We start from the raw sequence: 20,040 nt of genomic DNA on the forward strand, positions 1-20,040 counted from the left end.
ATTGTGAAGCCATACTGAGTACATTAACATTGTGCTCTTTAGGAATGGAAGACCAAAGAGATGTTACTTCTGACCAAGATTGGAGAAGATGTCAGAAGAGAAGCTAGGATAGAGGAGCAACGGCGTAGAAGCAGAGAAGAGAGCGACAGGAAGGTGGGGTGAGCTTTACCCTCTAACTGGGACTGGTGGAGATGAAGCTTTTGCTAATTTTGATTTTTGAAAGTACACTTTGTGAGGTGATGACAGACTAGTTACCCCAAATGGTATGCATTACGTAAAACTGAAAGTTAGGAAAATTTTTACTCTATTTTGCCCATATTATATCCTGACTATAATATAAAAAGTGCTGTCCTATTTGATATAACTACTTTTGACTTTATCTCACACTGTAAACTACTTGTAATTCCTATACAAAAATGACATAACTCATTAAATTTTTCTTAGAATCAGATTTCTTGGAAAAAGTTCTGTTTTTCCCCACCAGTTAATTTTTTAGACTAATTGTTTTTAATTTTTAATAATATATATTTTATGATTTAGAATATAAATCAGTATAAAGAGAGAGAAATAATTAGTAATCTCAGCACCACCCTATTAACTTATTGGTACACACAACTACATGCACACATTTGCATAATATTTCTATAAATATTTATTATTCCAATAAAGAAATAAATTCATGTTTTTATACCTTACAGGCTGTTTTCTAGATTGCTTTTTCATGTAATAAAATAGCATTGACAACTTCCATGTCAATAAATGTTGGTCTAAAATTCTAAATAATCAAATCAGGTAGTGTATTGTTGACAAACTTAGATGTAAGTGTAAGAGTTACATAATTTGGTTAAATTGATATATACTGCCATCTAGCAATTTTTTAAATATTGGAAATTGAAATATGTATGATAATATTTTATTCTACTTTTGTTTACATGTACCTTTTAGTATCAATAGGGATTCACTGTTCATATGGCAAGCTCAGTCCAATTTACTGTAATTATTGTTTTCTAATATTTAATTTTCACTTTTTTCAGTGGGAGTTCTCTACAAGTTGGCCTTTTTGTCTTTCAGACATCTCTGAAAGTATCTTTGTTTTTGGAGAGCAACACAATACCCCAATTTTCCTCTTACTTTTTGCCTGATATCAATTATTATTCAATGAGCCCTGGCCAATCTTAATGGCAACAGGTGCAGTGGGTCAAATTCTGGCACTGGGAGTGCCCATTAGACACGAGCACTGACAATAGGCACTGCAGGCTGCTTGAGCCATGTTAATGGCAGAGATGTTTGGATTATTGATATTTCCAATGGAGTTTTTCTAAGTTGTCTTTTTTGAATCCTGTTTTAGTACGAGAGGTTTTTAATTCATTTGTGTGTGTTTCTTAATATTTTTATCTTTCCCTTCAGATTTGACATTATATATATTTTTACTTCAAATTATGTGCTTAAATTACAGTTATAAAAATCTTTAAAAGATTTTGCCTTTGCATCTTTGTTAAAAGTCAATTGTATCAGTCTATTTTTGGACTCTTTTCTGCTCTTTGACCTATTTGTCTATTGTAATGTCTTGATTATTGTACTTTTAATAATTCTTTATTTTTTTATTGAGGCAAAATTTGTATATAACATCACAAAAGTTTCAAGTGTACAATATTATTACTTAAAATCCATATACACTACAAAGTGATCACCACCAAAAGTCTAGCTAGCATCCATCATACACCATTGCACCATGCAATTGACCTCCTTCACCCATTTTCCCCTCCCCTCAATCAAGTTCTTCCCCTCTGGGAACTACCAATCTGTTCTCTGTTTCTGAGTTTGTTTTTGTTTTGTTTGTTCATTGTTTTGGTTTTTTAGATTCCACATATGAGTGAAAACATTTGATATTTGTCTTTCTCCATCTGACATTTCACTTAGAATATTACCCGTAGAATAATATCCTCATGCATCTTGTCACAGATGGCGAGATTTCATTCTGTTTTTACAACTGAGTAGTATTTCATTGAATATGTATACCAAAATCCTTATCCATTCATCCATCAGTGGGCACTTAGGTTGTTTCCATGTCTTGGCTATTGTAAATAATGCTACAATGAACATAGGGGTGAATATATGTTTTTGAATTAGTGTTTTGTGTTCAAATATATACCCAGAAGTAGAATAGCTGGATGATATGGTAGTTCTATTCTTAATTTTTTGAGGCATCTCCATACTGTTTTCTATAGTGGCTGTTCCAATTTACAGTCCAACAAACAGTGTATGAGGGTTCCCTTTTCTCTACATCCTCACTAATATTTGTTATTTCCTGTCCTTTTGATAATAGCTGTTCTAACAGTTATGAGGTGATATCTCGTGGTTTTGATTTGCATTTCCCTAATAATTAGTGATCTTAAACATCTTTTCATGTGCCTGTTGGCCATCTGTAGGTCTTGTTTGGAAAAATGTCCATTTAAATCCAATTCCCATTTTTTAATTGGGTTGTGTGTTTATTTGGTGTTGAATTGTGTAAGTTCTTTATATATTTTGGATATTAACTCCTTGTCATATATATGATCTGCAAATATCTTTTCCCATTCAGTAGGTTGCCTCTTCCTTTTGTTGATGGTTTCCTTTGCTGTGCATAAGCTTCTTAGTTGATGTAATCCCATTTGTTTATTTTTGCTTTTGTTTCCCTTGCCTTGGGAGTCAGATCCACAAAGTCATCACTAAGACTGATATTAAGGAGCTTACCATCTCTGTTTTTTTCTAGGAATTTTATGGTTTCTGGTCTTTAATCCATTTTGAGTTAATTTTTGTGTATGGTGTAAGATAACGGTCCAGTTTCATTCTTTTGCTTGTAGCTGTCCAGTCTTCCTGACACCGTTTATTGAAGAGACTTTCCTTTCTCTATTGTATGTTCTTGGCTTCTTTGTCATAAATTAATTGTCCATATATGTGTAAGTTCAGTTCTGGGCTCTCAATTCTCTTCCATCGATCTGTGTGTCTGGTTTTGTTTTTGTTTTTGCTTTTTGCTGAGGAATATTTGCCCTGAGCTGATAGCCATATCAATCGTCTTCCGTTTTTTAGTATGGGGCTGCCAGCACAGCATGGCTGCTAATAGAGCAGTGTAGGTCCTCACCTGAGAACCAAACCCAGGCCACTAAAGCAGAGCATACTGAAGTTAACTGCTAGGCCACCAGTGTTGGCCCCCACGTGTCTGTTTTTATGGCAATACTATACTGTTTTGATTAATGTAGCTTTATAGTATCATTTGAAATCAGGGAGTGTTACACCTCCAGCTTTGTTCTTCTTTCTCAAGATTGCTTTGGCTGTCATAAAAAAACAAAAAACAAAACAAAACAAAAAAATTGCTTTGGCTATTCAGGCTCTTTTGTGATTCCATACAAATTTTAGAATTATTTGTTCTAGTTCTGTGAAAAATGCCAATGGAATTTTGATGGGGATTGCCTTGAATCTGTACATTGCTTTTGATAGTATAGACATTTTAACAATATTAATTCTTCCAGTCTGTGAACATGGAATATCTTTCCATTTATTTGTGTCTTCTTCAATTTCTATCATCAGTGTCTTACAGCTTTCAGTGTACAGGTCTTTTACCTCCTTGGTTAAATTTATTCCTAGATAGTTTATTCTTTTTGATGCAATTGTAAATTGTTTTCTTAATTTCTCTTTCTGATAGTTTGTTGTTAGTGTATAGAAATGCCATAAATTTCTGTATATTGATTTTGTGTCCTGATACTTTACTGAGTTCATTTATTAGTTCTAGCAGTTTTTTGGTGAAGTCTTGGGTTTCTATGTATAGTTTCATGTCATTTGCAAATAGTGACAGTTTTACTTCTTCCTTTCTAATTTGGATGACTTTTATTTCTTTTTCTTACGTCCTTGCTCTTGCTAAGACTTCCACTACTATGTTGAAGAAAAGAGGTGAGAGTAGGCATCCTTGTCTTGTTCCTGATCTTAGCTAAAAAGCTTTCAACTTTTCACCATTGAGTATGATGTTACCTGTGGGTTTGTCATATATAGCCTTTATTATGTTTATGTACCTTTCCTCTATATCCACTTTGTTCAGTGTTTTTATCATAATTGGATGCTTGCATCTTCTCTGATCACAATGGTATGAAACTAAAATTAATTAGAAGAAGAATACTAGAAAAAACTACAAAAATGTGGAGATTAAACAACATGCTACTGAACAACCAATGGGTCATTGAAGAACTCAAAGAAGAAATCGGAAAATACCTGGAGACAAATGAAAATAGAAATATGACATACCAAAATCTTTGGGATGCAGCAAAAGCAGTTCTAAGAGGGAAGTTCTAAATGGAGTTTATTTGTTTTTTTGAGCTCCCTCCCAATTATGGGTTACCACGTTAGGTGTGGGGTCTTTGGCGAAAGCATGTCTCTGCCTCTCCTACCTGTCTCAATGTGGCCCTTTTATTCGTTGTTGCAGACCAGGTGTTCAGTTAATTCTCAGATTTTTCTCAGAGGGATTTATTCCATATGTAGCTGTATATTTGTTGTGTCCGTGGGAGAAGATGAGTTCAGAATCTTCCTACACCACCATCTTGAACCTATCCTAATAATTTCTTAAATCAGTAGTGCTGGGCTTCCAACTTTGTTCTTCTATTTTGAAGTTGTTTTGGCTAATCGAAGCCCTTTACATTTTCATGTATATCTTAGAATCAGCTCATCAATTTTTCCAAGAAATCTTGCTGAGATTTTGATTGGAACTGTTTTGACTCTATAGGTCAGTTTGGGCACAATTGATCTCTTGATAATACAGTCATACATTGCTTAATTATGGGGTGCTGAGAAATGTGTCCTTAGGCGTTTCATCATTGGGTGAACTTCATAGAGTGTACTTACACAAACCTAGATGGTATAGCCTACTACATACGTAGGCTGTATGGTATTAATCTTACGGGACCACTGTTGTCTATGCCATCTGTCATTGACTGAAACATCGTTATGTGGTACCTGACTGTACTGAGTTTTACAACTCATGAATCAAATACATCTCTTCCTTTATTTAGGTTTCTTTAATTTTTCTTATCAATGTTATGTACTTTTGCAGTATACAGGTATTACGCATCTCTTGATAGAGTCATACCTGGGCATTTCATAGTTTTTATGCTATTATAATTTGTATTTTTTATTTCAAATTTTGATTATTTGATGTTAGTATATAGAAAAGCAGTTTTTTATATTCATCTTGTACCTTGCATTGTTAAAATCGCTTATTAGTTCTAGTATTGCTTTTCTAGATGCCAATTGATACTCTACATAAGTGATCATGTTGTCTGTATAAAAGTAGTCTGAATAAGGGTAGTTTTATTTCTTTCCTTCAAATGTGGATGCCTTTTTATTTCTTTTTCCTTTTTTACTTGTCTGATTTCATTGACTGGAACCTTCAGTATAATGTAGAACAGAAGCAGTGATGGAATACGTTATTATCAAATATTTCTTTTATACCCTCTCTCCTCACTACAGACATATTAGGTTGTTTGATGTTGTCACACATCTCTCTGATACTCTTTTCATTTTGCAATTTTTTTCTCTACGTTTTTCCTTTTTAAATGGTTTCTGTTCCTGAATAGAGATTCATTAATCTCTTCTTCTGCAGTGTCTACTATGCTATTAATGCATCCATTGTATTGCTCATCTCACACATTAAAAAAAAACTGGTTTTGGTCCTTTTTATATCTTCTATGTCTCTACTGTGTAAATATATGGAATGCAGTTATGTTATCTGTTTTAATGTTCATATCTGGAATTTTAACATTTGTGTCACTTAACGATCAATTTTGTTAATTTACTCATTTTATGGGTCATATTTCCCTGCTTCTTTATATGCTTGGTATCCTTTGATTGGATGCCAGATAATGTGAATTTTACTTTTTGGATGCTGGATATTTTCGTATTCTTATAAAGATTATCTGGCTTTTTTTCTTAGCTATACATAATTTATTTGGAAATAGTTCAATTGTTATGTCTTGCTTTTCAAGATTTATTAGACAGGGCCAGAGCCATGCTTAATCTGGGAGTAGTTATTCTCCACTACTGAGGCAAGACTTATTTTTGTACTCTACCCAATGCCGTGTGACTTAGGAAATTTTTCCAGAGTGGCTGGTGAGAATAAGCGTGATGGGTAGGTGCCAAGCACTGTTCTTGCTATTCCTTCAGAATGGTCCTTTCTGTGTGCTTGGGTAGTTTCCTCACACACATGTACTGATCCATTCTCTTGGTGAATACTCTAAGGAGCCCTCTGAGGATGTCTGTGGTTCTTTTTCTGTGCAGTTGTCTCCTTCCTGGTACATTCAGGGAAATATTAGCCCAGAGATTCAAAAAGGGATGTCACATTTCAGGTACTGCCTTATGTTTCCTTATGGTAGGCCTGAATGACTTTTGGTTAAATCATTCAGGAATCCTCCAACTGAAGATGATTTAGAAATTGCCTATACTTACCAAGATAGCTATGGATTAAGAGACCCTATCTGATCTGAAACTAGACTAGTTCCCTGAAGGTGTGCAGTGAGGTAAATTTCATCTGTGTTAAATATATTCTTCATGTTTTATCACAGATGGAAATTTACCCCTTACTACCCTCCCAAATTTGTACTCAGCATAACCCTGCAAGTCACAAAACAGGAATGACTATTCATTTTCAATATAGTCATGCGTCGCTTAACAAGAGGGATACATTCTGAGAAACGTATTGTTAGGCGATTTTGTTGTTGTGCGAATATCATAGAGTGTACCTACACAAACCTAGATGGTATAGCCTACTACACACCTAGGCTATATGGCACTAATCTTAGGGACCACCACTGTATATACGGTCTGTTGACTGAAATGTCGTCATGCAGCACATGACTCTATGCTGTCACATTTTAAATATCTGTTTTGCATTTCTAATAGCAAGTTGGTATTAACCAATATATTTTCTTTAATTCTAGAAACAAGCCCTTCTAGAGAAAAAAATGGCTTATCACTTACAGAAAATTCAAGAAAATGGCTTTAAAAGAGATGAGAGGAGAAAAAATACATTTGATTACAGAGGACAAGATGGAACATATTGTGAACGTGAGAACATTCAAAGATGATGTAGCTATGTAGAAAGTACTTATCGATGTATTTATGCAAAAATCTTTTTGTAAAACTCTGTTTACACTTGCTGTCTGCTTTATACCGGGCATGGTTCTAAGCATTTCCCTATTAAAATTCAAGTTGAAAAGTAGACGTATATGTAAAAATTAAGACAAACTTATCTTACCAAGTGGTTCGGTAGACAAGCTTACTTATACTGCAGTTCTAACCAACTTCCCTATACTTAAAATGATGTATTTTTTGGTACTGAAACTTTAAAAACTTGTGTGTAAGATAATTGTTATTACAGATCAACTTGATGTTCTACTATGTTGCCAGCCAGAAAGAATAGACAGTACCAGGAAAAAATAAAGGGAGGAAGGAAAAAAAGGAAGAAAGGAAGGAGCAAAAGAAGGAAATGAAGAAAGTATAAAGGAGGAACTTCAAGTCATGACTTTGCTATGCTCAATCTCTACCAGCTTCCTTTTATTTATAACATAAGACTATAGTAGAATTTATTAAATTAATGAATGACATTAGTTAAAATTTCATGGCAGAATGCAAAAAAGGAGACTTGTTTTAATTAGTTGTGGTACTGTAGTATCAGGAAAGAGCATGATCCTTTTCCACACAGTTATCATCGTAGCATCCCGTTAGTCCCATCTCCATCCCATCAAGCCCATTTCTAGGTGAGAACCTCCCTGTGTCACTCTGGCAGATTGCTAACTAGTCTCCATAGGCTCTTATTTTTACCTACCTCAAAATCCATTTTTTTACACTGCTATGTAATTACATTTAAAACTCTGTTCTCCTGGTTTCTTCTCCTGGCCCCAAAACTTAAAGATCCCCAGTACCTCTTAACTGAAGCTCAGACTTCTTAGGCAACTATTCATCACCACCTAGAGTCCAACCCAAACCTGACTTTTTAACTTTATTTCACACTACCTCCTGGAAGAAAGAAGCTGTGGTCTAGGGGTGACGGGCATAGGCTCTGGGGCAAAACTGCTGCAGTCCACATCCTGCTTTACCCTTGTCTCGGCATGCACTTAGCTCGGACAAAGCACTTAACCTCTTTGAGCCACACTTCCATCATCTGAAAACAAAGAGAATACTCCTAAGTAATTCCCATAAAGAGCCCAAAAGTTCTAGCTCATAGTAAGCAATTTATTTCATCATCCGATCAAATGAGACTACTGACCCTTCCTAAAACACAAATTACCTTTTGTTCTTCTTTGCCTCTTTATCCAATTTCCTCAGCCTGGATGACGTGCTCACTGTCCCTCTATTCAAATCCTACAATTCTTTAAGCTCCACTGTAAATGACACTCTGTAATGTCTTTTTTAATAACTCTAATTTGAAGATCCCTCTCCTTTGAGTCCCTGTAGTGCTTGTATCATTCTTAATACACTTATTATGTACTTCACACTGTCTTACTCACCCATAATGTTGTAACTCTCACCTTTGTGTCCCACAGAGCATCTAGTACTGTACATATGCGTGTGGGGACACACACACAGGCACACATACACTAAATATATGTTTGCTGAATGGACTAATTCGATCTATTCAATTCATTAAGATAATGAGAGCAATCTCATGCTTCAGAAAAGAAATCACTTTAGTAACTACATACATCCCTATATTTCCAACTGTTAACCTTCTCATTGAATAAGAAATGAATTTCAAGTAGACATTTTATTTTATTTATTATTATTTTTTTTGGTGAGGAAGACTAGCCTTGAGCTAACATCTGTGCCAATCTTACTCTATTTTTTGTATGCCTCCACTGCATAACTGTTGAGTGGAGTAGGTCCATGCCTGGGATTCAAATCCACAAAACCTGGGCCGCCAAAGCAGAGCACCCAGAACTTTAACCACTAGGCAATGGGGCCAGCCCCCAAGTAGACATTTTAAACATGTTTTTCCTCCGATCCCCTCTTTTGAAGAAGTAAGATACAAGTGAATTTAATTTATATTATCAAAATGACAGAAGAATATCTATTTCATAATTGAAATTGAATTATACCTCTATAGTAATGTTGTCATCTTCCACCAAGTAGACAGCGTCTAGAGGGAGAGAGAGCATGAGAGATGAAGGGAATATTAGGTGAATCTGCTCCAGTGGGAGACTATCCTGAGTAATTCTTTCATCACCATTATTAAAAATAAATGTTTTCTGGGGCCAACCCAGTGGCATAGTGGCTAAGTTCGCACACTTGGCTTCAGTGGCCTGGGGTTCGCCAGTTCAGATCCTGGGTGCAGACCTATACACTGTGGCTCATCAAGCCATGCTGTGGTGGCATCCCACATCGAGGAACTAGAAAGACCTACGACTGGCATATACAGCTATGTACTGGGGGTCTGGGGAAAGGAAAAAAAAAGGGAAGATTGGCAACAAATCTTAGCTCAGGGCCAATCTTCCTCACAAAAAAAGGATACCTTAAAAAAAATGTTTTCTTATATTTCTTTTAGCTTCTTCTCCAAAGAAGAAAAAGAAGTTTTCTGAAGATGTAAAGTTAGTTTACTCTGTTACTGATCAGACAGCAAATAAAGGAGGATACGGTAATTGAATATTGTCATAAGAAATACTAAATAGTAATTTGGGGAAAGACTGAGTTTGGAAGGCTTTTTTTTCTTAAATGCAGATAAATCCCCTGTTCTCTGTTATCAGATGACTGATTTAGAGTGATACATGTACAACAATGATACAACCTCTATTGCTTTCAGAATTTGATCTCTAGTTACTGATTTAGTGTTTTGAACTTAACAGTATATCATCATTTTAGAAAAATTAAATGAAGGGTTTATTGCTGTTAAAAGAACATTACATGAAACCTAACAAATTCCAAAATAATTTTTATAAGGTTCAAAATGACTTTAGAAAACTCTAAAGTGGGTCAGCAATTAAGTACATTAACGCCAGAGCTACTGTGAACCCTATTGAAATATCAGTTTCTTTATTGTTTATCTCACACTATGTTACTTAACCTGTTATCTGTTGGAGCTCACTAGTGTAGACCAAGAACTCAAATGACAGCAAAAGACTCCTCCAAATAATACACTATCAATAGTATAAGACTATTCAAAACCGAACAAATTTCTTCCCACTCTTAAATTTCCAGGGAAAAATTAAAGTGTGAAAGTGAAACCCTTTGTCCTATCAATTAAAATCCAAAGGAAAAAAGTCCAAAATCTTTCCTCCCTGAGTATGTAATTCGATTAGTTTCATCAAGACCCAGAACCCTGGGGAGAGACAGAGTTGCCTTAACCGAGGCTGTCGTCCACTCTCAGGACCACTCAGGTTGAGTTAATTCAACTCTAAGCTTTATGGGTCCCATTTTTAAAGTCCAAAGATTTTTTATAACACACCAAAGAGTTATTACAATACACACAATTATGACAACACCAGCCCCACATCTATTAAATGTAGACAATAAAAACTAAATTCTCAGTCTCTAAAGTAGTTATCTCATGCAGAGTGATGTTCTAAAACTAGTGTTTAATGCAGCCCAGACTGGTCTTACTGTTGTCAAAAAATCTCAGTGGTGTTGGAGGAAAGGATGGTGGACAAAAAATATTGTTTTCAGCCTCACAGGCTACCAGTCTATCTGTGACAATTGTCCAGAGATCAAACCTATAAATTTAATTAAGCACAGGTGGGAGACATATTCCATCAAAAGATGAAACTATATTGATAACATATCTGGGGGTGGGATCTGTCTATATTTACTCTCCACTCTAAGAGAGTGGCATGTGAGTCATTCTTTTTTGTCAATTTTAGGAATATACAGTAGTGACAAGTTGCTATGTATTATTAGAACTGCCCCTCTTTCCCATTCACCGTAATTAAACCTTCTTAGTTTCCATTTCATCATTGAACCCTGAGTATGAGCTTTGTACAGTGTCACAGCCTTTACACTCTTATGGGCAGTTTGCCTCACATTTTGTAGCAGGCAACTCTCCAAGCAGAGTTCAGAGCTCTGAATTCCCTGTCCTCCGTGCTTCTGATCTTGTGTTTCTATTATTCATTCTCAAAAAAAGATCCTGAGGCATTTATTTTGGTTTATAAATTACCCTAAAGCAAAATGGATTTTTTTTACAATTGCATGAATTTTAACGCATGTATAGATTTGTATGACCTCTACCACAATCACATAAGAACAGTTCCAAGATTCCAGAAATTTCCTTTTGTAGTCACAACTTCCTCCCTCCCACTAATAACAGCAGGTAACCACTAATAACAGCAGGTAACCACAAATGTGTTCTCCATCACTATAGTTCTTTTTCCTTTGGAGAATGTCTTATAAATGGAATTATATGGTATTTGACCTTTTGATAATCCAGCATAATACCTTAAAAATTCATTCAAGTTATTGCATGTAGCAGTAATTTACTCTTTTTCATTGCTGAGTAGTATCCCATTGTATGTATGCACCAGAGTTTGTTTATGCATTCACCAGTTGAAGCAAATTTGGGTTGTTTCCAGGTTCTGGTGATTATGAATAGAAAGATTAGATGTATTCACATTCAGCTTTTTATGTGAACAAGGGATTGTTGGGTCATATGGTAAGTGTATGTTTAAGTTTATTAAAAAATGCCCAAGTGTTTCCCAGAGTGGCTGTAACATTTTGCATTCCTATCTGTAATGCATGAGAGATCCATTTGCTATACATCCTTGCAACCATTGGTATTATCAGTAATTTTTGTTTTGGTCATTCTGATAGATGTAGTGGTATCTCACGATGGTTTTCATTTGAATTTCCCTGATGGCTAATGATGATGAAGATCTTTTCATATGCTGTTTGCCTTTTTTAAATCCTGCTTAGTGGAGTATCTGTTGAAGACTTTTGCTCTTTTTTTGTTTTGTTTGCTAAGGCAGATTTGCTCTGAGTTAACATCTGTTGCCAATCTTCCTCTTTTTGTATGTGAGCTGTTGCCACAGCATGGCCACTGACAGATGAGTGGTGTAGGTCCACGCCCAGGAACCAAACCGGGGCTGTGGAAGCAGAGCATGCCAAACTGAACTGCTAGGCCACTGGGGCTGACCCCTAGACTTTTGCTCAATTTTTAATTGGGTAGTTTTCTTACTGTTGAGTTTCATGGACTTGTCTATATATTCTGAATAGTAGTCTTTTTCAGAGATGTGATTTGCAAATCTTTTATCTTGGTCTGTGACTTGCCTTTTCATTTTCTGTTCCATTGATTTATCTATGTGTTTATCCCTTTGCCAATACTGCACTGTCTTGATTATTGTAGCTTTTTATTGTCTTAAAATCAGGTAGTATGATTCTACCAACTTTATTTTTCTTCAGAATTTTTATGGCTACCTTAATTCATTTGCCTCTTCCATATAAATTTTATAATTAGCTTGTCTACAAAAATATGCTTGGATTTTTGAATGAAGTACATTAAATCAATCTATAGATTAACTTAAGGAAAAAAGAAATCTTTACCATGCACAGGGTCTTCCAATCCATAAATATGACATCTTCTCTATTAGGTTAGATGGGGCTTGCTTTCTTTCATAAGTGTTTTGTAGTTTTCAGCATAGAGATCTTGTATATGTTGTGTTATATTCATACATAAGAACTTCATTTTTTTGGAAATTTGGTTTCCAATTGTCCATGGCTGTTTTTTTTTTACTTAGTGATTGTTTCACAATCAACTATGAATAAATGTTTTACCTCTTTAAGTGGATGTGGAAACTTTGCCACCATATGTGTCTCCTTATTCCCCTCCCCTTTGTTGTAGTTGTCTTGTGTATTACATCTACATACGTCAAACATCCACTCAGGCAATGTAATGAGTTTTATTTTAAGTAACGTAATAGGGGAAGCATAGTCTATTATATTTACTCATATAGTTACCATTTTGGTTACCCTTTAGTTCCTGCTGTCCCAGGTTTCCTTCTGGTATCATTTTTCTTCAGTCTAAGGAACCTCCCTTAGTATCTCTTTTAGAACAGATTTTCTGGTACTGAGTTATTATAGTTTCCTTTATCTAAGGATGCCTTTATTTTACCTTTGTTCCTGAATGATACCATTTTCACTTGATAGAGACTTGTAAGTTGACAGTTTTTTTTCCCAGAACTTTAAAACTGTTGTTCCACTTCATTGTGTTCTCCATGGTTCTGATGAGATATCTGAAATATTCAAATTGTTGACCCTCTGTAAGTAATGTGACATTTTTCTCTGGTTGTTAAGATTTTGGGAGGGGGATATGTTTTAGAAATTTGATTATGATATGTCTTGGTGTGGATTTGTTTTGTCATTTTTCTCTCCTGTTCACTGAGTTTCTTTAAACTTTTAAGTTTATATCTTTTGCCAAATTTCCCTTAAGCAGACCTCCTTCCCTCACAAAGGGAACTAGTACCCAAATCCGTTGATTATCATAACCATTATTTTTAAAACATATTTACTACATGAATGTGTATCTTTAAACCACATATAGACATATACATATATATATACCATTATTAAGTTATTTTAATGTAATTGATATGATACTGTATCTAGTCTTATGTGCTTTGCTTTTTACAGTCAGCATTATGTTTCAAAACTTTCATCTATCTGTTACCTGGCATTTTACTTCATTTCATTACTGATCCTATCCCAATGTGCGAATATATCACAATTTATACATCAGTTTTTCTGCTGTATTTATTTCAACACTATTGCACTGAACATTCTTGTGTATATATATATATATATATCTCCTGGCCATCATGGACAGGATATTATCTAGGGATTATGGGGCTAGATTTGGGATTTCTGGGTAATGTTTCCTCTTCTGAGAAATTATCTTTTCAAATCTTTTGTACGTTTTCCTAGTAGGGTTGTTTTTCTTTTTTCTTATGGATTTGAAAGATTTTTTAGTCATACTAGACACTCATCTATTATATACACATATATGGCATAGCAAATATCTTCTTCCAATTTGTGATTTGTTTCTATTCTCTCTTTTTATCTTTTGATGTACAGAAGTTCTTAATTCAAGGTAATACAATTTTACATTTTTTTCTTCATGGTTTATACGTTTTGTTACTTTTTATTTGAGGTCCATTCATATGAGTTCTCTTCGATGTGGCAAAGACATTAATCTTTTGTCTTATTTGTGGAAAATATTTCCACAGCTTTGTTAATGAGTTTTATAGGTTTTCTCAAACATAAAAAAAACCCTGCAGAATCCTTTGTGCCTATCCTTCAACTTCAACAATATCTCATGGCCAATTTTGTTTTGTCTATACCCTCAACCTCTCCCTGCTGCCATATTGTTTTAAAGCACATCCCACACATAATATGATTTCATCTATCAATATGTATTAAAAGGATTATTTTTAATGCATAACCACAATACCATTATCACATTGCACAAATTAATAATTCCTTAATGTAGTCAAATATTTAATCACTATTCAACTTTCCAATAATCTCAAAAATGTCACAAAAATATTTTCATATTAGTTTGAATCTACATTGACATACATTGCAACAGTTTATATCTTTAAGTCTCTTTTAATCTATAGGTTCTTCTTCCATGTGTCCCTCTGCCTCCTCTCCTGATTTTTTGAATTATAGTTTATTTGTTGGAGAAACAGTTGCTTGTCCTGTAGAGTTCCTAACAGACTGGGCTTTTGCTGATTGCATCTATATAGTGTAATTATGTATGTCATTTTTTTCTGCATTTCCTGTAAAGTATTAGTTAGATCTAAACACTTTTAGTTTCAATTTCTTTAGCAAGACTGATTCCTAGGTGGTGATGTGTCTTTCCATCAGGAGGTATATAATATCTTGTTGTCTTTCTCTTTGTGATGTTAGCAGTCATTTATGTTCAAAGCCTAGATCCATAAATTAATTGGGGTTGCCAAACTGGAATATTTTAATTCTATCATTCCTTCTTCATAGATTAGGTAGAATACTTCTATAAAAAGAAACTTCCCCTCAACTGCACTTGGTTACGTTGTGGTACAGGATACTTGGGAAAAGCAGACTCATGCTCAACATTTTACCATCATTTATCAATTTTCGAAGTCATAAATTGTTTCAATAGCATCCTCCAACAGTGAGCAATTACTTTTGTTTTGTGTCATTATGGATTCACGGACTTCAATAAATTTGATGTGTTTCAATACATTGCTGTTATTGTGTTTATTAATGCTGAAATTGTGACAGTTCTGGCCAGTGGTAACCCCTTCATGATAACTCATGAGTTCTTTGTGATGTAACCCTAGCAGTTATTGATAGTTTCCTTGCTATTTTGGAAGACAAGATTATCTAAGCCTATCTTGTACACATTTCAATTGCTTCAACACCATTGAGTTTCATTGGCATCTTTGAAAAGATAAAGTTATCATATATAGATGGACCTATTTCTGGACATTCTCTTGTTTTTTGATCTATGTGTCTGTCCCTATCTGAATACAGTATTCTCTTAATTACTGTAGCTTTATAATGTCTTGAAATTTGGAAGTTTTAATTCTTCAACATTTGTTGTTTTTCTGGGTTGACTTGATTATTCTAGGGCCTTTGCATTTCCATAGAAATTTTAGAATTAGCTTTCCAATTTCTACAACATAGTCTGCTGAGATTTTATTTGGCTTCACTTTTCATTTCTTTTTCTTGCTGGCTAGGACCTCCCGGACAGTGTTGAACAAAATGGTGATTGTGTACATCCTAAGCTTGTTCCAAAACTTAAGGGAAAGTGATTAATATAAGTTAGAATATTAGCTTTAGAACTTGAAGGCAGCTTTTATCAGAAGAAGGACATACTGTCATATTCCTAGTTTACTAAGAGGTTTTATCATGGATGGATGTTGAATTTTAGCACATTCCCTCCTGCATCTTTGAGATAATCATCTAAATTTTCTCCTGTTTTTTCTTAATTTAATGAATTATTTTGACTTATTTTGATTGTTAAACCAACTCTGCATTCTTGGGATAAACCTCACCTGATTACTATGCATTATCTTTATTATATATTGTTAGATTCGATTTATTTTATTTATAATTTATGCATCTTTTTCCATGGGGGATATTGACTGAGGTTTTCTTTTCTTGTAACGTTTTGTAATGATTTTGGTATCAGAGTGACCCTGGGATCAGGATGAGTTGGGAGAGGAGTTCACTCCTCTTCAATTTTCTGGAAGAGTTTGTGTAGAATTAGTGTAATTTCTTGCTTAGATATTTAGTGTAATTCAGAAGTGAAGTCATTTGAGACTGCAGTTTTCCTTGTGGAAATGTTTTCAACTACATATTCAGTTTTCTTAATAGATATCAGTTTCTTCATGTTATCTGTTTATTTATGAAGGAGATTTGTTGGCTTGCATTTTTCAAGGAATTTGTCCCTTGTGTATTAGATTTTAAATTTATTGCCACACATTTTATAATATTCCTTTATTATTATTTTTAGTATTATGTGTAGACTCTGTTGTGCTGTTATCTCTAATTTTCCTGATGCTAGAAATTTGTGTCTTCTCTTTTTCCTGATCAGTCTGTCTTATCACTTCTATTGAACTTCTCCAAGAGTCGCGTATTAGTTTCATTATTTCCTCTCTTGTTTTTCTATCCACTTGATTTTCACTTGATCTTTACTGTTTACTTTCTTCTGCTTACTAAGTGTTGACAAGGATGTGGAAGAACTGAAACTCTGGTGTAGTGCTGAATGGTATGTAAAATGGTACAACCACTTTGGAAAACAGTTCGCATCTCTCAAAACTTAAACATATACCTACCATATGACCTTGTCATTCCACTACTAGGAACTTAACCCAACGGAAAGTAAGAAATATGTCCACACAAAGACTTTTGCATGAAAGTTTATAAATGTTTCTTTGTAAGAGGCCAAAACGAAACAACTCAACAGGTGAGTGGATAAAAAAATTGTGACATATCCATGCAGTGGAATACTTCTCAGAAATAAAAAGGAACAAATTATTAAAATATGTCACAACACTATATTGAATGAAAGAAGCCAGGCAAAAAAAGAGTACATATGCAGTTATTCCATTTACATAAAATTCTGGGAAATTCAAACTAATCTTTTGTGAGAGATGCAGAGCAGTGTTGACAGGGGTTGGGAGGAGAGAAATGGATAGATTACAAAGGTAGATGAGAAAACTTAGGGGTATTGCAAATCATATTTTGATTACAGTGATGGTTTCACAGATGTAGATATATTTTTAAATTGATAAAACCATTCAATTTAAATAAGTAGTTTATTGTACTTCAATTATAGTTCAATAAGTTGTGAAAAACAAAATAACTATAGTGTTGCTCTTTCATTTACTTTTAGAACCTGCAGCAAATGCCATTTATGGATCCCTAAGTAATTCAAAGAATGTGGTCAAAATTTCAGCTTCAAATGTTTGTCAGCCATATGTACAAGATAATGGTACTGAACAAAAGGTATGAAAGTATGTCTCAAACTTTTGTTTGGTGATTATTAATTTATCTGGATAACTTTCACTTCTGTGACTTATCTCCTCCACTAGAATGGTACTGATTGGTTAGGGACGTTAGGGTCTATTCAGGAGACCTGATTCCTTTCTCTGAAAGTGTTGAGTTACCTTTGTGCTAAATTTACTATGTAATTTAGTGGAAACTAATCCAAACAAACATTTAGCAATTATAATGATAATAATAGCTAGTATCTATTGAGCATCTACTGGTGGCCAAGCCCTGTGCTAAGCCAGAAGGAAGGGAAAATGAGGAAGCTGGGTCACACAGGATACAAAGATGAATAAGACATAATCACTCCTCTTGAGGAATCATTGTCTAGTGGGACAGACACAGAAAAATGCTATTACAATAAAATGAGAGCTTGGGATGAAAAATTTTATTTTGAGTCTAAGCAATGTGTTCCTCAAGCATTAGATTGGATGAGAATGGGTTGGGTTATATTTACCTGAAACAAATTGAATGACTTTAAACTTTTTAAAACTAATCGTTGAATTGATTACAATGCCTTTATGCGAAATATGGAATACTAGAAGAGGAACGACTTTGTACATTGCCACATATTGAACTCAGTTTTGAACTAGTTAAATTTGAGACCTCTGTGGAAGGTATCTTAGGAGGTTGGTAATATGTATTGTCCCTGAGACAATTTTCATGTGAGAGAGAGGGTATAAAGGGGAAAAAAGTCTGCATTAATTTGGTTGATTGATAGAAGGCAAAATCTCTTTCAGAGGTACAGTTACTAATGACTGTTTTTCTCTTTAACATTGTACCGTGTAGAAAGATGGAGTGGTAACTAAAAAGTCAAGTCTTGATGATAGAGGTAAGAAAATGAAAAATAATCTTAATTGTTCTGTTATTTGTTAAGTACATAATTGTTATAATAATATAGTTTTTCAAGTTATTTGTTTTACCTGATTGTAGAAAACATGGTTAGTTTGGAAAATAAAGCATGGTATAAAATTGTTTGTGAACATAGATATTATAATTAGCCCCTATAGTTGAGTGGTTGATTGACGAGTATGGCTTTTGAAATCTGCAAAGTGTAGAAAAGTTAGTTTCCCTGCTGTGGCTGTTTATAGTCATAGGCAGAGCAAGTTACTTACATACTGTGGTTCAGTATGTTACAGTACAGAGAACTGTCCCCAGGAAGGTCCCCATACTCCACTGCCATCAATTTCCCACAAACAATATTTCCCATCTTAACCTTGAGTGGAATATACATTAGCTAAGGTTTTCTGTGCCTTGTTAGATTTCTGGAGGTCAATAAAAATACTTCCATGCACATCCTACATATGCACACAAAAAATACTAGACACCCCCATCCAGTGGCCAGTGACCACCTTAAATTCAATACAAAATCAAATTCATCATCTTCCCGATCCTTCTGTTTTTACCCAGGTGTAAAACCTGAGTTATCTTTGACTCTTCTTCTTTCTCCTATTTTGCATCCCAAAGTTGCCACTTTCTTTCTAATCTACCTCCTTAATTTATCTTGCCCTCTCTTCTTTTCCATTCTCACAGCTCCTGCCCTTGTTTCCTCCATCCTTGACTATTTTAGTAACGTTCCTCCAATCTCTTTTTTCCTCTTTTTTAAGATTGGCCCTGAGCTAACATCTGTTGCCAAGCTTCCTTGTTTTTTTTTTTCTTGGCTTGAGGAAGATTGTCATTGAGCTAACATTTGCGCCAAATCTTCCTCTATTTCATTTGGGATGCCACCACTGCGTGGTTTGACAAGCTCTGCTAGGTCTGCGGCTGGGATCCAAACCTGCGAACTCTGGGCTCCCAAAGCAGAGCATGTGAACGTAACCACCATATCACTGGGCCAGCCCCTTCTTTTTCCTCTTTTCAGTCCATGATACATTTTGTGTGAAAGCAGTCTTCCTAAAACAATAGCTTTGGTTATTCCCCTGTTCAAGTCATGAGGGTTTTTTGTTGTGGAGTGAATGAAATGCACACAGTTAATTCTGGCAGTGGTCTGTGGTTAGTTACAGGGATTCATCTGGCATAATATTAAATAAGTTAGGATCAGAGATTAAGGGTCACAGACTTGTCCCTAAGGGCAATGGTGAACCACTGGAAATTTGTAGGCAGTGAACATCAGAAAAGGTCAGGTTATTCTTGGAGATGCTTCCTTTAAATCCTTGATCGTGGTAACCCAGTGATTGTGGCAACTCAGCAGAGGAACATTGGATCAATCTATTCGTTAACATTCACCCTTGTTCCAGCAATATTATCTTCTCACATTTAAAAGTATCTTTCTTTCTCTAGGAGCTATGTACATCTCAGCTCGAGATTCAATTATTTCAGCTCAAACTTCGCCCACAAGAAATTTTCACAGACCTTCCCAATCTTATTTGGATCCTCCAAAAGATGAGGTATATACTATTTCTTTTGTCCCTAATGCATACAGAATGAATCTTATGATCATAATCTGTGTAAAAAAATTTCATTCATAAAGTGACCATACTGAATAGCTTTATCCCCTGAAATTAA

General features: G+C 34.8%; 1 protein-coding gene across 1 annotated transcript in view; it reads left to right on the top strand.

Annotated features, from left to right (window-relative positions):
• The window catches only part of FSIP2 (fibrous sheath interacting protein 2), an 86,310-nt gene that overhangs the window by 13,114 nt on the left and 53,156 nt on the right, over positions 1-20,040 (top strand). The window contains exons 7-12 of the mRNA XM_046659863.1: positions 43-153; positions 6,960-7,080; positions 9,563-9,652; positions 17,381-17,493; positions 18,325-18,367; positions 19,816-19,922. Coding sequence (XP_046515819.1) covers positions 43-153; positions 6,960-7,080; positions 9,563-9,652; positions 17,381-17,493; positions 18,325-18,367; positions 19,816-19,922 — 585 coding nt within the window. The remainder of the gene's footprint in view (positions 1-42; positions 154-6,959; positions 7,081-9,562; positions 9,653-17,380; positions 17,494-18,324; positions 18,368-19,815; positions 19,923-20,040) is intronic.

Source organism: Equus quagga, chromosome 4 (genome assembly GCF_021613505.1).
Source record: "Equus quagga isolate Etosha38 chromosome 4, UCLA_HA_Equagga_1.0, whole genome shotgun sequence".
Classification (NCBI taxonomy): Eukaryota; Metazoa; Chordata; class Mammalia; order Perissodactyla; family Equidae; genus Equus; species Equus quagga.